The sequence below is a fragment of the Ammospiza caudacuta genome, unplaced genomic scaffold (assembly GCF_027887145.1).
Source record: "Ammospiza caudacuta isolate bAmmCau1 unplaced genomic scaffold, bAmmCau1.pri scaffold_39, whole genome shotgun sequence".
NCBI classification, from domain to species: domain Eukaryota; kingdom Metazoa; phylum Chordata; class Aves; order Passeriformes; family Passerellidae; genus Ammospiza; species Ammospiza caudacuta.
Window position 1 is genome coordinate 2,238,857 of NW_026683124.1, and position 18,111 is coordinate 2,256,967.

At 52.5% G+C, this 18,111-nt stretch overlaps 1 protein-coding gene across 1 annotated transcript; it reads right to left on the bottom strand.

Annotated features, from left to right (window-relative positions):
* Positions 1-7,799: 7,799 nt before the first annotated feature.
* On the bottom strand, positions 7,800-8,732 carry LOC131571823 (olfactory receptor 14C36-like). The gene has a single exon (XM_058824590.1). The coding sequence runs from the start codon at positions 8,730-8,732 to the stop codon at positions 7,800-7,802; it is 933 nt and encodes a 310-aa protein (XP_058680573.1).
* Positions 8,733-18,111: the final 9,379 nt, after the last annotated feature.

The window sequence follows — 18,111 nt, forward strand, 5'->3', positions numbered from 1 at the left end:
TGTGGCACTGCTCTTTCATATTGTCATCACTACACAGCAGATGCCACCAGAGGAAGTTGATACCTTCTGGAGAGCATGCCAAGAGGAACACCGCCTTCCCACCAAGCTTAACAGGTCCCAGTCCTCCTGTCCTTTCCATGCCCTTGTGGCCAGTGCCAGCGCTCCCAGTGTGACCAGGCCTTTGCTCTGCACACAGGTTTGCAGTGCAGGTCATGAAGGTTCTGCTCTACATGCTGCAGTGTGACCACGTGGTGATGTCTATGGAGCGCAAGTGTGGCTGGGACACGCTGCTGTGTGCTGACACCCAGCACTATGCCATGGGTCTGCTGGCCAGGTGAGACCCCCTTCTCCCCACTGCCCCCGGCATTTGTGCCCTGTGCTCCACACAGTCCCTGTGGTCATGGGCCACGGAGCCTCGTCACTGAGGGACGGCCAAGGAGCCTGAAAAAGGCTGGGAGAGGAGAGTGCCCAGAAGGGGCCACTTCCCAGAGCACCCACATCCACTCCAGGGATGTGGGGGAAAGACCAGACCTCTCTGAGTGAGTCCTGGGAGAGGTTTGTCCCCCACCTCAGGGTCTCCTTTTTCCCCCTGCCAGGGAGATGCGTTATGACTTGACACCCCTGTGTTCCCATGTCGCATATTGCCTTCTCCTGCTGCTCAGCAGTGAAAAGCCAAGGTGGGATCTGCCCTTGCTGGCATTCCTTGTGGAGGTGAGCCTGGCGGCCAGCGCTGCCTCGCTGATCTGCCTCCCAGCTCTGTGCCCTCTCACAGCCACAGCTGCCTGGGACGGTGCCCACGCCCTGTGCTGCTGCCTGGGCCCGGCCCTGTGCGCTTCTGGGCTCCTGCTGGATGGGTCCCCTGTCACTGCCCTGTGCCTTTCAGGTCCTTGAGTGCCTGGACTTGAGGGAATGTGCTCACACTCTTGTGAAGATCATGTCAAGTTGCCTGCAGATGGAGTGCAGGGAGCGGCGTCGCCTGGCACTCAGAGGCCTCGTGGTGCTCAGCAAGGATCCCGCCATGGTGAGAAGGGGGCTGTGGCTGAAGCTGCGCTGAGGAAAGCAGCCCCTTGGGCGTGCAGGGCTTCAGGAGCTGAGGCAGCTGCTCTCAGCTCTCCTGCCTCACCTGCCACAGTTCTTGGCGTCAGGCCTTTGTGGGCCCTGCAGCAGCAGGGTGGGCTTGCAGTGCCAGGGCAGTGTTGGCGGTGCAGCCCTCCATGGCTTTGCAGCACAGCCTTGTGTTCCACACAGGCCAGCAGAATGTGCAGTCTGTCTCCGAGCCTTCTGGAGCTGCTGGGTGATGCCGATGGAGAGGTGGTCAGCATGTCCATCCATGTGTTCACAAATGTGCTCCAGGCAGACATCCTGGTATCCAGCACCACTGCCCCAAAACTGGCTGAGGCACTGCTGCTGCTCTTTGACCATGTAAGGCTCTGTGTCCCCACTTGCAGGCACTGGCTGCTGCCCAGAAACTTTGCCTAGGTGAGCCTGGAGTAATTGTTCTAAAGGCCTCATCCTCTTCCATTCCTCCAGGACAACAGCTATGTACAAGTGCTCTCCCTTCAGCTCTTCTTCAGGGTGATGGACTTGGTAGTGGATGAGGGAAAAAAGCCCCTTGCAAAGATTCTGAGCCAAAGCCTCCTTCCACTCTTCTTCCACTGCCATGATGAGAACCAGTGTGTGGCAAAGGTGAGGTTTTGTGTGATGCTGGTGGATCTCGGGGAGGGGGCTCGGCTGCCTCCTGCCCTGGCACCTCATGGACTGCAGCCTCCTGCAGGACTTGGCACAGCGATGTGGGTCCTGTGCCTTGGCCCGTGGGGCCATCTCTGGGTCTCTGCTGCCCTCCAGGCCTCTTGGGAAACGCTGCTTCGTGTGGCAAGGTTCCTGAAGAGGAGGAAGCTCAAGCAGCTGGTGAAGAAGGGGCAGCTGTTAGAGTTCACCGAGGTCCTGGTAAGGAGGGCCTGGAAGCCCCAGGCTCAGCCTGGAGAAGGTCCCTGAGGGCGGTGCTCAGTGTGCGGGGCTGGCAGTTGTGCCCGCTGCTGCACCCAGAGGCCGCGCGGACTCTTCTCCAGGCTCCCGTGGCCCTGAGTCGGGTGCCCATAGAGCCCCGGCCCGGCGGGGCTGCGGGTCGGCACCGCGGCTCCCCGGGCAGCAGCCGGCCCTCTGCCCCCTCCCTTCGGGAGCCCTTGGCCAGCGGCTGCTGGCCGCGCCTCAGGGCTGTGCGGGCAGGCCAGGCCGTCGATGGGCGCAGGCAGCGCCCCGCCCAGGAGCTTGAGCCCGGGCCCACCCTTCCCTCCTGTTGCTCTCTCCAGCTGGCAGAGGACAGGAGCCGAGCGGCCGAGCACCTGCGCCGGGCACTGCTCTACCTGGATAGCCCACAGGAGCCCCTGCGAGCGGCGGCCGTCAGGATCATGGGTGAGTCCCGAGCCCGGGCTCCTCCCCGGCCCGCCGCAGCTCGGCCCCGGCCCCGCCTGCTGCCCCGGCAGCGCCAGCCCGGCCCGGCGCCGTGGAGCCCCGCCTGGCCTGGGCATTGCTGCTGCCGCCCTCTGGCAGCCGTGCCCTGGGGCAGCAGCGAGCGGCAAGGGCCCGGGCTGAGCCCTGCCGGGCCAGCAGCCCGTGTGGCCACAGCGCCGGCAGCGCCGCTGGCAGGGAGCTGTGCCGCTGGGGCCGTGACAGGCTCTGTGTTCACAGGCATGGCCGGGATGGTCACGATGGGCTGGAAGGAAGAGCTCCAGCTCCTCAATGAGGGTGAGTGCGGGCAGCGGGCTGACAGCGGGGGCTGCCACTGGGGGAACTGCAAGTCGTGCCCTGGCTGCGACAGGCTTCTTTCCCTGTGTGGACAAGCACAGAGAGGTCTCAGGGACAGGACCTGTGTGGGGGACATTTGTGGCCAGCATCTTCTGGCTGATCCCATTGCCTCCTGCTGCCTCCTGTCCATGGCAAGATGTGGGGGGTATGGCCCTGGCAGGAAGGCCTCCTTGGCTACCTGCAGATCCAGGCTCTGACTGTGCCTCTGCTCATCTCTCTTCCAGCCCTTCAAGGCCTGAGAAGAGATGACAGCCCTTCCCAAATGAACATAGTCGTTCAGCAGAGAATCATTGAGAGATCTGCAGAACTACGTTTATCTGGTGGCTCAGAAGAACCATTGCTCCTAAAAGTCCTAAAAACACCATGGAAGAGGAGAGCAACTTGAGAGGCCAGAAGAGACAGAAGAGACCAGCTGGAGCTTGAGGCACAGCTGATGATTGGCACAGCTGAGCCTATGGGAAGCTCCAATAGCTCCTGCCTTCTCCCTGCCTGTTGACAAGTCCGTGCCTCCCCCCAGCCCTCAGACCCTGCCCGTGCCCTTTCTTCCCTCCCCACTCCTCCCTTTGCTTCACCTTCCATTAATAAACAGTTTGGCTTCTTCACTTTGCCTGCATCCCTGTGGAGCTGAAGCACATCCAGGGCCCTGGGACACACTGGCCCCTGCTGCCATTCTCTCCCACAGACCCAGAGGAACGAGGGCAGGTCAGGCTGGAAAGGTCCCTGTGCTGAAGGCGCAGCTCCACAGCACTGTGCAGTTCCACAATCTTGTTGAGCACACTAAAGGCCAGCAGAGGGACAAGGAGCCTGTGTGTCAGGACCAAAGTCGTGTCTAAGGCCCTGCCATATTTGGTCCACTGTTGTGCATGTCAACAAGATCATGAAGAGCAGACAATGAAGGAAACTTTATGGTTTAACTGGTGGGAATTTGACTGTAACTGGAAAAACTCCAGCCCAGAAGAGGAGATGTCAGGCCTGGTTATGGGCTGGAGGGATGAAAAGGACAAAATGCCCATCCTTTTGATGCAGGGGATGCCCTGAATGTGGATGGCCAGCCTGCTCCTCCCCCTGGAGCACCATGCTGAGATACCCTGAGAGCAGCCCAGTGCTCCTTGCTCCTCTCTGCTGACCCATGAGCATTTGTCTGCTTTCGGGATGGCCCTGGCTGTGTCAGGGCTGCTCCGTGGACACCAGAAAGCTGGTCCTGAGCCACTGGGTCCCAGCAGTGCCTGGCAGCAGCCCTGCATCCACATCAGGGTGCTGGCCAAGAGAGGCCCCGGAAGCTGGGGCGGCTGATTTGAAGCTTTTACAGGTACACACGGGATGGCCAGCAGTGTTACCTCAGGATACAGCAGTCCTGAGGGGCATCTCATCAGTCCTGAGCTGCCTGATGCCACCCACTCCTTGTGGCACCAGTTGCTTTCCTGTGGGATGTTCTACCTCCCCCAAGAGTGAAGAGGGAGCTGGAGAAAGAGCTTGCCAGGCTGCTCTGGATCCTTTCCCGGCAGCCCTGGTTGAGTGGAGAAGTCCCAGCTGAGCGCAGATGTGCCCATGGAGCAGCCGTGCACAGGAAGGCTCGCTGGCAAGGATGATCCAGGAACTACAGGCCTGGCAGCCTGGCTTTGCTCCAAGCCAGAGAAGGCCTTGGAGCAGATCCTCCTGAGTGCCATCCCACGGCACATGCAGGGAACCAGGGGCTCTGCTGGAGGCTGGGAAAGCTCTACGGAGGGACGGGCACAGCTGGGGCTCCTGGTGGGGAGTTGAGGGCTTCTGTGGGGGCGTTTAGGGGTGGTTGTTGGGGGGCGTGTTGGGGAAAGAGTTGTCTGGAAGGTGAGAGGTCTGGCCTGGAATTTGAGTCAGTTTGGAGGCAGCATCTGTGCTTTAGCACAGCTTTGGTTATGGAGGGCAGAAAGAATATCTGTGACCATTTGTTTTACTGGTGCTGTTTCTCCTGCAGGGAACAAGAAGGGAGAGTTGTACTTTATTGGCCACTTAGATATCTGTACTGGGGGAGGGTTAGCCCTTTTGCCATCTACTCCTTTGTTCTGGTTACTCTTGTAACACTGAGTGGTCTTTCATTCCTTGACAGTTTTTAGTCCTTAAGAGAATTAGGAGATTATAATCCCTTCTTCAAAATCCATTTGCAAATCAAAGAATGGCCTTCTTTTTGGCTCCGTGTAGTGTTATGTTTTGTAAAGTGACTTCCAGTGGATGATGTTAAGGCAAATGAGTTGCTGCTTTGAGATGGGAATAAACATCCAAACCATTCCCATTCTCCGGCCATGGCTATTAATTGGAGAAGTTTGCAAATTTTGGAACTACTTGAGTTGAGCAATGGGAAGTAAAGCTTTCCTGAAGTGAGGATTCTTAAATGCCCTGAGCCCACAGAGCAGGGCAGCATTTGCTGATGTTTCCAGCAGTTCCAAGAGATCCTGTGGGGCTGCCTTAGACACCTGGGCCCAGGGATTCCTTCCAGCCTGGGCCACTTTGGCTGGGCTGGGGGCGGCCCCAGGGCAGGTGGCAGTTGTGCAACGGCCCTGGGTGGCAAGCTGCAGCACAGTCACCGTTGCATGGAATGGAACCCGGTGTCCAAGGGACCTTTGTGACACGTGGGAAATAGAAGCTTGCCCGGGTGCTCAGAACAGCCAACGGGACACAACAGGACAGAGCAGTGCTGTGAGGAGCCCCCACACAGCACACTCGTTTCTGTCTCTCCCGGTGCTTTTCCGCAGCGTTATTCCTGCAGCTGAGCTCGAGGCCAGACTGCGGGACTCTGTGACTCGGAGCTTTTCCGAGGCATCTGCCATTCCTGCGGCCAGTGCCATCGACCGTGGGATTTGGCCACCTGAATCACTTAGGAGGAGCCTCCTGTCATTGTGGCAGGAGCCCTCAAGACCAGAGTGCAGGGCTTCCTGTCCTGCAGCCTTCCTGAGGCTTCCCTGTTGCAGGTGCCTTGAGGGCACAACTGCAATTGTTGACTTGACGATATCCTGAGGCATCTCTTTTTAAGGCGCCCTCAAGAACAGACTCTGACATGGCAGCCAGATTCCCCGGCATGTTGAAAGTGTTCAGGGGGAAAAAAAAGAGAAGCCCTGGAGCTGCCGCAGCACAACAGCCTGAAGATCCAGAGCAGATCCAGACACTGCAGGATGGTGAGTAGCAGAGCTGGGCCACAGGACTGATGGGTACAGCCAGCTTGGCCCCATCCCATCCCATCCCATCCCATCCCATCCCATCCCATCCCATCCCATCCCATCCCATCCCATCCCATCCCCTGGGGAAATGCCCATGGACAGGATGAAACAGGGGCAGGACAGACACCCCACAAAGGCCGTGCTCTATCCCCTGGGTCATGCTGGGGCTCTCCCTGCCTGCGAGCGCAGGGCTGGGCTGTCTTCTCCAGGCTCTCCCGCAGCCCCTCAGCTCTGGCTGTGCTCACTCTTTGCCAGATGCAGCCCTGGACAAGAGACAAGAGCAGAAGTCCAGCCGTGGCTGCTTGCACCAAACCCTGAAGGTACCTGCAGCCACCCCCACCTGGGCTGGGCCTGCTGTCCCTGCTCAGCCCAGCACCACGCTTGGAGCATGCCACGGAGCATCCCTGGCTTCCCTGCCCTTTATTCTCCTGCAGGTGTTCCGGAAATTCCTGCGCATCCGACGACGTAGAAAGAGCGGCACCACAGCAGCTGAGGGCACAGCCCAGCCTGACTCAGGGCTGACCGAGCTCCAGGCAGAGCCTGATGTCAGCCCAGATTCGGCTGAGCGCTCACAAAACTCTGAGGCTGCAATGAATGAGGACAGGGCAAAAGCAGACAAGGCAGTGACTGAGGATGTGGCCGTCATAAACACCAACACTGCAGAGACTGAGGACATCTCAAATACTCTCACCAGGCCCACTCTCACTGGGATTCATGCTCCTGAATCCATCAGCCCTGGCCCTGAGCAACAGCGTCTGCAGTGGCACAGGAAACTCCCAGCTGATGGGAACAAACTTTCTGGCTGACTGCAGAGGCCAGGACAAAGCTGAGTGGTTTCCCTTGTGTCCCCCAGCCCTTGCTGGCCCCAGGGGCTGATGGCATTTGTGCTCCCTCAGGTTCATATCCCACAGCAACAGCATGGGGGTGCTCCTGCCTGCTGTGTGCAATGCAAACAGGGGCTGCTGAGCCAGTGCTGCCGTGTCTGTGCCTGCAAGGATGGGGCACCTGTGTGAGCTGGGGGAGAGGCCAGGGCTGCAGAGGGGGGATGTTGTTGGCAGCTCCATGAGGACGCTCTGGGACGCTGCCCTGGGCTGTGCAGCGCACTGGGGATGGATCAGCCCCTATTCTGCTGCTCCTTCCCCTCTCCCCCAGGGCCCTTGCAGAGCCCAAGCCATGCTGTTTGCCCCCAGCCTGCCCATGGCCAGCCTGGGGCTGCTCACGAGGCTTTTCTGTGCTGAGCATTGGCCTGGGTGTGTTCCTGAGAGAGCCTGGGCAAGGAGCCTGGAGCCCCCAGGGCCTGGCCTGAGGCGTCAGCACTGCCCCAGCAGTGCCCATGGCCTGTCCCTGCTGCAGCCCCGGCACTGCCACCCCCAGGACTGTGCCCGGCCCCAAGAGCACTCAGGCCCTGCAGCAACACCAGGGCCATCAGGGCAGCAGGGCAGGGCCACGGCAGCAGCACTGGCAACACCAAGTGCTGCTGCTGCTGGGCACAGCTGCTGTGCCAGCCCTGATCTGCCCCCAGCTCTGCACACAGACATTGCTGCTGCAGCTCCAGAGAAGGAACAAAAGGGGGATCTCTGCAGAAAACTGTGCTGGGAGACATTTATTTCATTTAAAGGCACTGAGAGCACTGTTCCCAATTGACAAAGACTGAGGCCACCGCAAAGGTTGAAGCGGCACAAGCAGTAGGTTTGCTTTAGAAAGAATATTAAAAAAAAAAGGATCAGGAAAAAAATAACCAAACCAATCCATCTATGAACAATTAGTTTTATTAAAAGTGATTTGCCGAAATTGGCCAGCAGTTTAATGCTTCTGAAACCATCCAGTCATCAGTGTCTGCACCGCAGCCTTGAGCTCCTGGTTCCTCAGGCTGTAGATGAGGGGATTCAGAGCTGGCGGCACCACAGAGTACAGAACTGACAGGGCCAGATCCAGGGATGGGGAGGACATGGACGGGGGCTTCAGGTGGGCAGACACTGCAGTGCTTACAAAGAGGGAGACCACGGCCAGGTGAGGGAGGCAGGTGGAAAAGGCTTTGTGCCGTCCCTGCTCAGAGGGGATTCTCAGCACAACCCTGAAGATCTGCACATAGGAGAAAACAATGAACACAAAACAACCAGAACCTAAGGATGCACCAACCACAATGAGTCCATGCTCCCTGAGGTAGGATTTGGTGCAGGAAAGCTTGAGTATGTGTGGGATTTCGCAGAAGAAATGTCCCAGGGCATTGCCATGGCACAGGGGTAGGGAAAATGTATTGGCCGTGTGCAGCAGAGCATAGAGAAAAGCACTGGCCCAGGCAGCTGCTGTCATGTGGGCACAAGCTCTGCTGCCCAGGAGGGTCCCATAGTGCAGGGGTTTGCAGATGGACACGTAGCGGTCATAGCACATGATGATCAGGAGGGAAAACTCTGCTGTGATGAAGAAGAAAACTAGAAATACCTGTGCAGCACATCCTGCGTAGGAGATGTTCCTGGTGTCCCAGAGGGAATTGTGCATGGCTTTGGGGACAGTGGTGCAGATGGAGCCCAGGTCGCTGAGGGCCAGGTTGAGCAGGAAGAAGAACATGGGCGTGTGCAGGTGGTGGCCGCAGGCTACGGCGCTGATGATGAGGCCGTTGCCCAGGAGGGCAGCCAGGGAGATGCCCAGCAAGAGGCAGAAGTGCAGGAGCTGCAGCTGCCGCGTGTCTGCTAATGCCAGCAGGAGGAAGTGTGTGATGGAGGTACTGTTGGACATTTCTTCATTTGAGCATCGTGGGCTGTTAAAAGAATGCACTGACAAGCTGGGAAAGATTTAATTGTGTTATGCTTTTTATTTGGAATCCCCTCAAATATACTTCTTTTTTTGTGGAACTTTGCTCAACCTTTTTATCTCTGAGCTCCTTTTTGTGCAGCTGCTTCAGGTTCTGCCTTGCTCTCAGCCTGAACACTGGGGAGCCCAAAGTGAAAAAAAGGCTTCCCGTGCCCCAATGCAGTCAGAACTGGTGGTCCCACAAAGGTGCCCTTTGCCCATTTCACCTCCCACTATTTCAGGGTGATTGCACTTGAAACTTGCTTGAAATAGAAAGTGGAATTTTTTGAAAACACAATTTAAAAAATAATTTTATTCAAACCCTTCTCTCTTTCCCTGTGCTTCTGGATAGGAAGGAATAAAAAGGGTTGCACTGGCTCTCTGCTGCCTTGAGTTTTGCCTATTGGGATCTGTTTCTCTCTATCCAAGCCTTGTCCCTGCCAGTGCTGCCAGAGCCCAGCCCAGCCCTGGGGGCTCAGCTCTGCCCTGCAGACCCCTCCCAGCACAGGGCACTGCCCAGGGGCATCTCCCTGGCAGCCGGGCCTTAAGGGCAGGCCAGACAAACAGAGATGCTGCAAGCCAGGGTGTTGCTGCTGCTGTCTGTAGGGAGAGGAGGCTGAGGAGGCACTTTCTGAGGGAGATCTGAGGCCCATCTGCGAATGCCCAGGGTGACAGTGCAGGAGTCTCAGTGACACAGCCAAAGATGACAGCCCCTTTCCCTTCCCTTTAGGAGGAAGCTGAGAGCAGCCCTGGCCATGCAGCACCATCTCCACAGCAGGAGGAATGTGCCCTGATGGGGGTGGCTCCTTCCACCTCCAACTTCTCCCCTGCAGCGTCAATGGGGAGCTGCCAGCAGGCTGAGAGTTGCCCCTGGCAGGTGGCACATGCCCTGGGCTGGCCAAGAGCCCTGAGGGCTGCGGGAGCTGCTCTGCAGGAGAGCCCTGGGCAGTCCTGGCTGCAGCCCCAGCTTCACCCCCTGCAGCCATCCCTGGCAGCAGGAGTCATCCTGCCCTCTCCCTCTGACAGTGCCCAGGGCAGCCCCACTCTGCAGCACATCCTCCTCCTCCTCCTCCTCCTCCTCCTCCTCCTCCTCTTGTGCCACAGAGAAACTGGGAGAGTCCTCCTGACACATCCCCCAGGCTGTGGGGTGTGCTGGCTTCAGGAGATCCCTCCAGGAGCACAGGGGACATTACCCTGCACGCACACACTCACCATGCACAGGGCTGTGAAGATCGTTCCCCAAATGAAGTCTCAGCTCAGTGTCTTCCCAATCCTGATTGCCTTCAGCCTGTCTCTGTCTGGTTCCTGTCCCCTCAGTGCCTGCAGGCAGAGCCCTCAGCCCTGCTGGGCCGGGAGAGGAGCTGATCCTGGGAAGAACTGTTCCTTTAAAGCTCAGCCGCACAGACACAGCACAAGAACTTTAATGAGCCTCTTGGGACTTTGGTGTTGTTTACATCAGACTCAGTCCCTGAGAGAGTGCTCAAAAACTTCTCAAGAACTCAAAATTAAATTGAAACTCTGAAGTTTCTTGAAGTTTTAATGGGTCCCACTGAGGGGCCACACTGGGAATGTGTCCCCAGGTTCCAGTTAGAGCAGAACACTGGAGGCAGTGATGACAGCTGAGGACAAACAAGGCAAAAGTGTCTCTGGTGCTGAACAAACCTGGAAGTGGTTGAGGAATGCAAAGGGCCAAGGCCTGAGCCCCAGCCCCTGGCCAGGCAGATCCTGTCCCTCCCTCCTTGCCCAGGGCTCTTCCCGGGATGGGCACTGGCATGTGGGGATGTGCAATGGCAAGGGCAGGAGCATGGGGCGGCCCCTGCCAGGCTGCTGAGCAGGGACAAGGAGGCAATGAGGCCCCAGCCCTGCAATGGTCACTTGTCTCCTGCTCCTGCCTCAGGCCCAGGGCCAGCAGCCATGGCCAAAGTGCTGCCCAAGTTGGCTCTGGCAGAGCTGTCTTGAAGCTGCTGCCCATCGCTGTGCCCTGTGCAGCCCAGGCTGTCCCACGGTGTCCCTGCCCTGCGCCTCTGTCCCTGCAGGCTGTCGGCATCCCCTGGCTGCCCCACCTGGCTGGCCCCTTCCTTTGCTGACAGCTCTGCCTCCTGCCTGCCTCTGCCTGCCCACACAGAGCCTGGGCCTGGCCCAGACTCCTTCCAGTGGATGTGCTGCACCACATCCCTGCCCTGGGAGGGAAATTCCTTTCACTTTGGGTCCTTTCTGGCCCTCCCAATCTGCCCTTGGCATTAATTCCTTCTTTCTCTGAATGTTCTCTACTATGCCAAAAGGACTCACCATCTCTGAAACCATCCTTCAGTCCCTTCCAGGGCTCTCCTCTGCTGTCCTCAGTCTCCACCCCACTAAGCACAGAGCTCCTCTGTCCATGTACGGTGCTCATGTACCTGAGGCCATGGGTGCCTGGACAAGAAGAAGGGCTCTTTTCTACAGGAAGGAAACCACAGAGCACCAGGTTTTGAAGGCAGATCAGAGGCAGTCACCAGAGGCCAAGGCCAGCCAGACCTGTCTGTCCTTGCAGCTTTTGTCTGAAAGCAACCCTTGGATATTTGGGGAGTTTTGGAGGTGGAATTCCATTTCAGCCATGAGTGCCTGGACCAGAATGACACTTCTTCTCTGCAGGAAAGAAAGGGCAGAGCCCTGTCCCTGCCAGTGCTGCCAGAGCCCAGCCCAGCCTGGGGGCTCAGCTCTGCCCTGCAGACCCCTCCCAGCACAGGGCACTGCCCAGGGGCATCTCCCTGGCAGCCGGGCCTTAAGGGCAGCCCAGACAAACAGAGACGCTGCAAGCCAGGGTGTTGCTGCTGCTGTCTGTAGGGAGAGGAGGCTGAGGAGGCACTTTCTGAGGGAGATCTGAGTGTTTCAAAGGCTGATTAGAGGAAGCCCTAAGGAGGCTAAGGCCAGCCAGACCTGTTTGTATTGGCAGCTTTGGTCTGGTGCAATCCTTGGATAGACAGAGTTTGGGAGGCCAAATCCCAGTTTTGTCCATGGGCATCTGGATGAGAAGGACAGTTCTTTTCCATAGGAAGGAAATAACAGAGCCCCAGTGTTTCACAGGCAGGTAAGAGCTGGCCCTGAGGAAGCCAAGGGAACCTAGACAGTCCTGACAGCTTTTGTCTGAGAGCTGTCCTTGGATATAGGGAATTTTGGAGGCAGATTCCCAATTTTGGCTATGGACACCTGCACTTGAAAGATGTTTTTTTTCCATGGAAAGAAAAGCTTGGCCTCCCAGTGTTTTGAAGGCAGATGAGAGGTGGCCCCCAAGGAAGCCAAGGCCATCCAGAGCTATCTGTTCTGGCAGGTTTCATATGGAATAATGTTTGGATTTAATCAAATACGGAGGTAGAATGCCAATTTCAGCCATGAACCCCTAGAGGAGGAGAGTTCTTTTCCACAGGAAGGAAAGCAAGAACTCCAGGGCTAGATGCAAAGCTACCCTCCCCATGCCAACGTCAGCTGGACCAGTCAAGCCAAGCCAAGCAGACCTCTTCCATGTTTCTGGATTCCTGGGGTCCTGCAATATGACAATTGCCCCTTGGTTCCATGAGGCCATGTGTTTTAGTTTTACAACAGATCTTTTTCTCCAAAAGGACCAGCAATACCACAATGGTCTTCTTCGCTCTGCAGTGACACAATGGCCCCTTCCTTCCATGAGGCCTTGCAGTGTCAAAATGCTTTCCTTTGTTCCATGGTACTGCGCAATGGTACAATGGCCCCTTGGTTCTATTGGGCTCCCCAGGATCACAATGGACCATTTGTTCCTCAAGGCTTGGCTGTGTCACACTGGCTCCTTGCTTCTATTGTTAGCGTTCAAAAAACACACAATCACGGAGCAATTATATGCGGTGCTTTTTATTTAAGAGCTGTGAAAATTGAGGTATTACCCAAATCTGATTCCGACCATGCATCTGAAATGATCGTTTTTACACTCTATCGTTATATAATCTTCATGTTAACTACTAAACTTATATTGTTCTATTGTATACATAGATTTAGCCCCCCTCTGAATTTCCAACATAGTTTCTCATTATTCTTCTTATGGTTATACAAAAATTATATTTAATTACTAAACAATCATCACATCTAACAATTATATAATTTATCATACTGCTTATGCAGGTGCAGTTGATCTGGGAAAAAGCTTAACATTTTAGATTCTATCTTTAACTTTTTCCAGGGCTCCACTATAATTCTCTCCCCTTTGAAAGCATTTTCACTTCACTAGGTGTAAATGTTTCCACATGATACAGCCCTTTATTACTCAACTGGTACTTGGTTCTTCAAATCTAGGGTTGATGTAAACGTTGTCGTGGATGAACTGGAGAACCAGAAAATGGTGGGCATGGATCTTGTGTTAGTGCCTTTATTATCCTCTGGTTCCAGGATGTTTTCTTCTGTATCTCTCCCTTTAAGATGCTGTAAACTAACCAAATTGCTAAAAATACAATTAGTAAGATTATCACACTCTCAATGATAGATTTGATCCATGAACACATATTCCACCCTAAGCCTTTAGAGATTTTTCCTAACCAGCTTGTAGTCAAATCCTCTTGCTCTTCTTGTGCTTCATGCTCTATTTGTTTCAACTGATTGATGTCATATTCTACATCTGCAGTTACATTTGGGATATGAGCACAGCAAAGATCAACTTGTCCCTTTAAAAATCCACATACTCCATGCTCTTTCAGGAGTAACAAATCTAGGGCTAATCGATTTTGTAAAGTCATTTTTGTGGTGGCTTGTATTTGTATATTTAATTCTTTAAATCCTTCCCGGGTGATTCTTGCCAGTCTATCTACCTGACCTGTAAGTTTGCACAGCATCTCCCTACTCTGATAATTTGCTATAGGACCAAGCAATGACTCTAGGGCCCATCCAAATTTCACTTCACTAGAGGGTTCTTGCCAAGTGTCCTCTGGATTTTCATTGTCTAGAACTTCTCGTCTTGTTCTTATATGCAGAATTTCATGTTTTCCATTAAATGGGGACTTTTTCCAAATTGGGCATAAGGTTGGGAGGCCTAAAGTAATCTCCTTTACTTTCCTCTCTACAGGTACATGTGTTGTCCAGGTACCATCACTTGCCGCCCATACAAATTGTCCTGGACCTCGGACTATAATCCTGGTACACCCCATAATTACTCTATAATTCTCTCTGCCTTGTTTATGTTGGATCCCTCTGCAAGCACAACCAATTTGTAGGGCTATTGCCAGGGGTGGCATCTGTTTTATCTCTACATCATCTGAAGTGCAGTCGTAAGTTTTATTACATGCCCACCAACTTACTTTGTCTGCCCTTGTTCTGCTACTAGTGTCAATGTTCGTTATTGCTGGATCTGTTTCATTCTTGGGGCCTTCCCACTTAATACACCAAGAGGTGTTTGCCATATATTGGAATCTTTGAAGAATACTCACAGACCACGCACTGTCCCAGGGTTCTATCTGATCTTTCCGATCCTTGGCCTCACATTTCCATACCAGAGTGGTTTCTGTAACATTTTCTACAATCTTTTTATAGTGTGGTAAATGGCATTGCCATTGTGTGATGTCTCCTGATTCTCCCATGGGGTTCCTAGTATGCCATCACTTAGAATACAGTCTTTCTCACTCATGGGTGTCATCCATGTTCCTATTTTCTCCCAAGTTTCCTTGATTACTTGCCTCGATTCGGGTACCTGTTTACATGTAATTGTTTTATTCTTTTGTATTTTAGGTAGTTTTGATGTTTTGATTCCCAAATTTACTGGGTCTCCTGCTGCCTTTGGTATTGGCAGACAGGCAGTTATTCGGCTGTGAAAAATGATTTTGCATTTTGGCAAAATCTTTGACTAGTCCAATCATTACCTTCTCAGCCCAAACTGCATTAGACATTAGAAACCTTTATCACCTGTGTTTCTGTTTGTACCTCTCTCTTCACTCTAGAATGAAGAGTGGTTAGTTGATCATTTTGCATTCCACATCCCAAAGATATTAATGACCATAATGTTAGCACAATTACTGATAGCATTCTGAAAGCAATTAAACACATCTCATCTGCAGCCTTTGTTGATTCCGGAGGTTATACAGTCCGTGATCCAGGATGGACTTTCTTCACTCGGGTATAGTGAATCCAGGGGTCCACGCCGGCTACTTTGACTGCTGTAAAGGTGGTCAGTAGTACCTGATGGGGTCCACTCCACTTTTCTTTCAGCGGTTCCTCGTTCCAGGTCTTGATGTACACCTCGTCTCCTGGATGTATGTTATGAACTGGGTTCTCGAGAGTCAGTGGTCTATTCCACACGAGGATACTCCGGAGCCGAGCTAAAGTTTTCCTGAGAGACAGAACATAATTATATACTTCCTGCTTTCCTGTGATGTGTACATTAGGGTTAGGCTCAGGAGATTCATATGGTTTCCCATACAATATCTCATAAGGATTGACTGACATCCCACTCCTAGGCTTTATCCGAATCCTCAACAGTGCTATTGGCAAAGCCTGGGGCCACTACAGTTTGGCTTCTTGGCATATTTTACTGATTTGCCTTTTTAGTGTCTGATTCATCCTCTCTACCTGTCCACTTGAACGGGGTTCTCCACGGTATGTCAGTTATCCCCAGCAACCTACTTACCTCTCTTACTACTGTAGCTATGAAATGGGGTCCCCTATCTGATGATACCCCTAGGGGTACCCCGAATCTGGGAATAATCTCCTGTAGTAACCACTTAACTGTTTCCTTTGCTTGGTTCGTGTGACAGGGAAGGGCTTCTGGCCACACAGAGAATGTGTCAACCCCCACTAACAGGTATTTGTATCCTCGAGTTCTTGGCAGTTCTACAAAATCTACCTGCCAATAGTCTCCTGGCTCTATTTCTATCTGAATTCTTCCTAGCTGTGCCTGTCACCTGGCCACTTGGTTGTTTTTCAAGCAGATATCACATTTTGACATTACTGATTTTGCCATTGTGAGCATCCGTACTGAAATTAAACTCTGCTTTAGCAATTTCACCAATGCCTCTGCTCCTCAGTGACATTAGTTATGTTTAATTTGTAGAACCTCTCTCATTATCAAGGGGGGTACCACTATTTTTCCTTGTGCGGTCACATACCATCCCTCTGAATTCTTTTGTGCATTTAGCAAACGTGCCAGTCTCTCATCTTCTACTGAATATTTTGGTTTTGGAGGCAAATAGAATTGGGATACATTAGGCTTCAAAGGTATCAATGCCATTGTTGTTTGTACCTCTCAAGCAACCTGTCGGGCTGCCTAGTCTGCCTTTCGATTTCCCTCACAGATTTTGGAGTTTCCTGATTGGTGTGCTTTGCAGTGTATGATTGCCACTTGTTCAGGTTTTTGTACTGCCTTTATCAATTGCAGAACTGCATCCTGATGTTTAATGTGCGTACTCTGAGAAGATAACAGTCCTCTTTCTTTCCATAATGCTCTGTGTACATGCACCACTCTAAAAGCATATTTTGAGTCAGTCCAGATATTTACCTTTTTCCCTTCACTTAATTCTAGTGCCCTGGTTAAAGCAACCAGTTCTGCCTTCTGGGCAGATGTAGTTGGTGGTAATGCCTTTGCCTCCACTACTGTATTGACTGTTGTTACCGCATATCCAGCATATCTGGTTCCGTTTTCCATGAAGCTGCTCCATCTGTAAACAGCTCCCACTCCGGCTGCTCTAGTGGGACGTCTTTCAGGTCTTCTCTTGCTGAATAGGTGTACTCTATTACTTCTACACAGTTGTGTTCTAATGGTCCTTCTTCAGTTGTGGTACCTAGGAATAAAGCTGGATTCAAAAGGTTAGTTGTTTTTAATGTGACATCATCCTGCTCAGTCAGGACTACCTGGAATTTCATCATCCTGCTGGGAGATAGCCAATGGCCCCCCTTTTGTTCTAAGACAGTGGTTACCATGTGTGGTACATTGACATCTATGTGCCTTCCCATAGTAAGTTTCCTGGCTTCTTGTATCAGGATCACAGTAGCTGCGACTGCCCGCAGACATGGGGGCCACCTGGCACTTATGTTGTCGAGTTGTTTGGAAAAGTAGCCCACCGGCCTTTTCCAGCTTCCCAGACGTTGGGTCAGGACTCCTAGTGCTAGGCGCAGCCTTTCATGTACAAACAGCTGAAAATCTTTAGACAGATCGGGTAACCCTAGTGCTGGAGCAGTTGTCAGTGCTTCCTTTAATTTTAGAAGACTTCTTTCTGTGGTTTGCCCCAGGTGAATGGCTGCATCTTCTGAGCTTCATACAGGAGTTTTGCAATCCGTCCATAGTCCATGATCCACAAGCAACACCATCCTGCCATCCCGAGGAAGACTCGCAGCTCATGTAAATTCTGGGGCTCTGGAATAGCACAAATAATTTGGATATGATTAGTACCTAGTTTTCGTTGCCCTTGTGAAATTTCACATCCCAGGTAAATCACAGTCTGTTGTGCGATTTGTGCCTTTCCTCTGGATACTTTATAGCCTCCCATTCCCAGTGAATTTAAAATCTCAATGGTTACCTTTATACAGGTTGCTCTTTCTTCTGTAGCTATTAGTATATCATCAACATACTGCAACAATAAGTATTGGTCTCTTGGTACTTGCCCATTTTTGGTCTAAATCTCCAGTTCCTTTGCCAGTTGGTTTCTGAATAGAGTTGGACTGTTCTTGTAGCCTTGTGGCAATCGTGTCCAGGTGAGCTGGTTCTTTCTTCCGTTCCCTGGGTTTTCCCATTCAAAGGCAAACAGTTTGTACTTCCTTTGTCAAGGGGGATGCAGAAAAAGGCATCTTTTAAATCAATTACAGTAAACCATTTATATATCTCCTTTACGGATGTTAGCAATGTATAAGGATTTGTTACCACTGGATAAACGTCCTTTGTTATTTTATTTATTGCTATCAAATCCTGCACTAATCTATATTCACCATTTGGCTTCTTTACTGGAAATATTGGTGTATTAAATTCTGATTCACATTCTTCTAAAATTTGGTATTTCAAGAATTTCTCAATAATCTTTACAATTCCTTGCCATGTTTCTGGTTTTATGGGATATTGTTTGACTTGTACAGCCCTTGCCCCTTCTTTTAACTCTATGTGCACTGGTTGTGCCAATTTAGATTTCCCTGGTATATCCGTCTCCCATACAGAGGGAATCACTGCATCTTCTACCTCCCTAGGGATAGAGGGGACAGGTTTTTCTTTGATCATTAGTATCTGTCCCGTCTTTGATTCAGGTATTTTCATTATAAGCTCTCCATTTTCAAAGGTTATTACCGCATCAAGTTTTGCTAGCAAATCTCTCCCTAAAAGCAGAATTGGACACTCAGGTACATATAAAAATTCGTG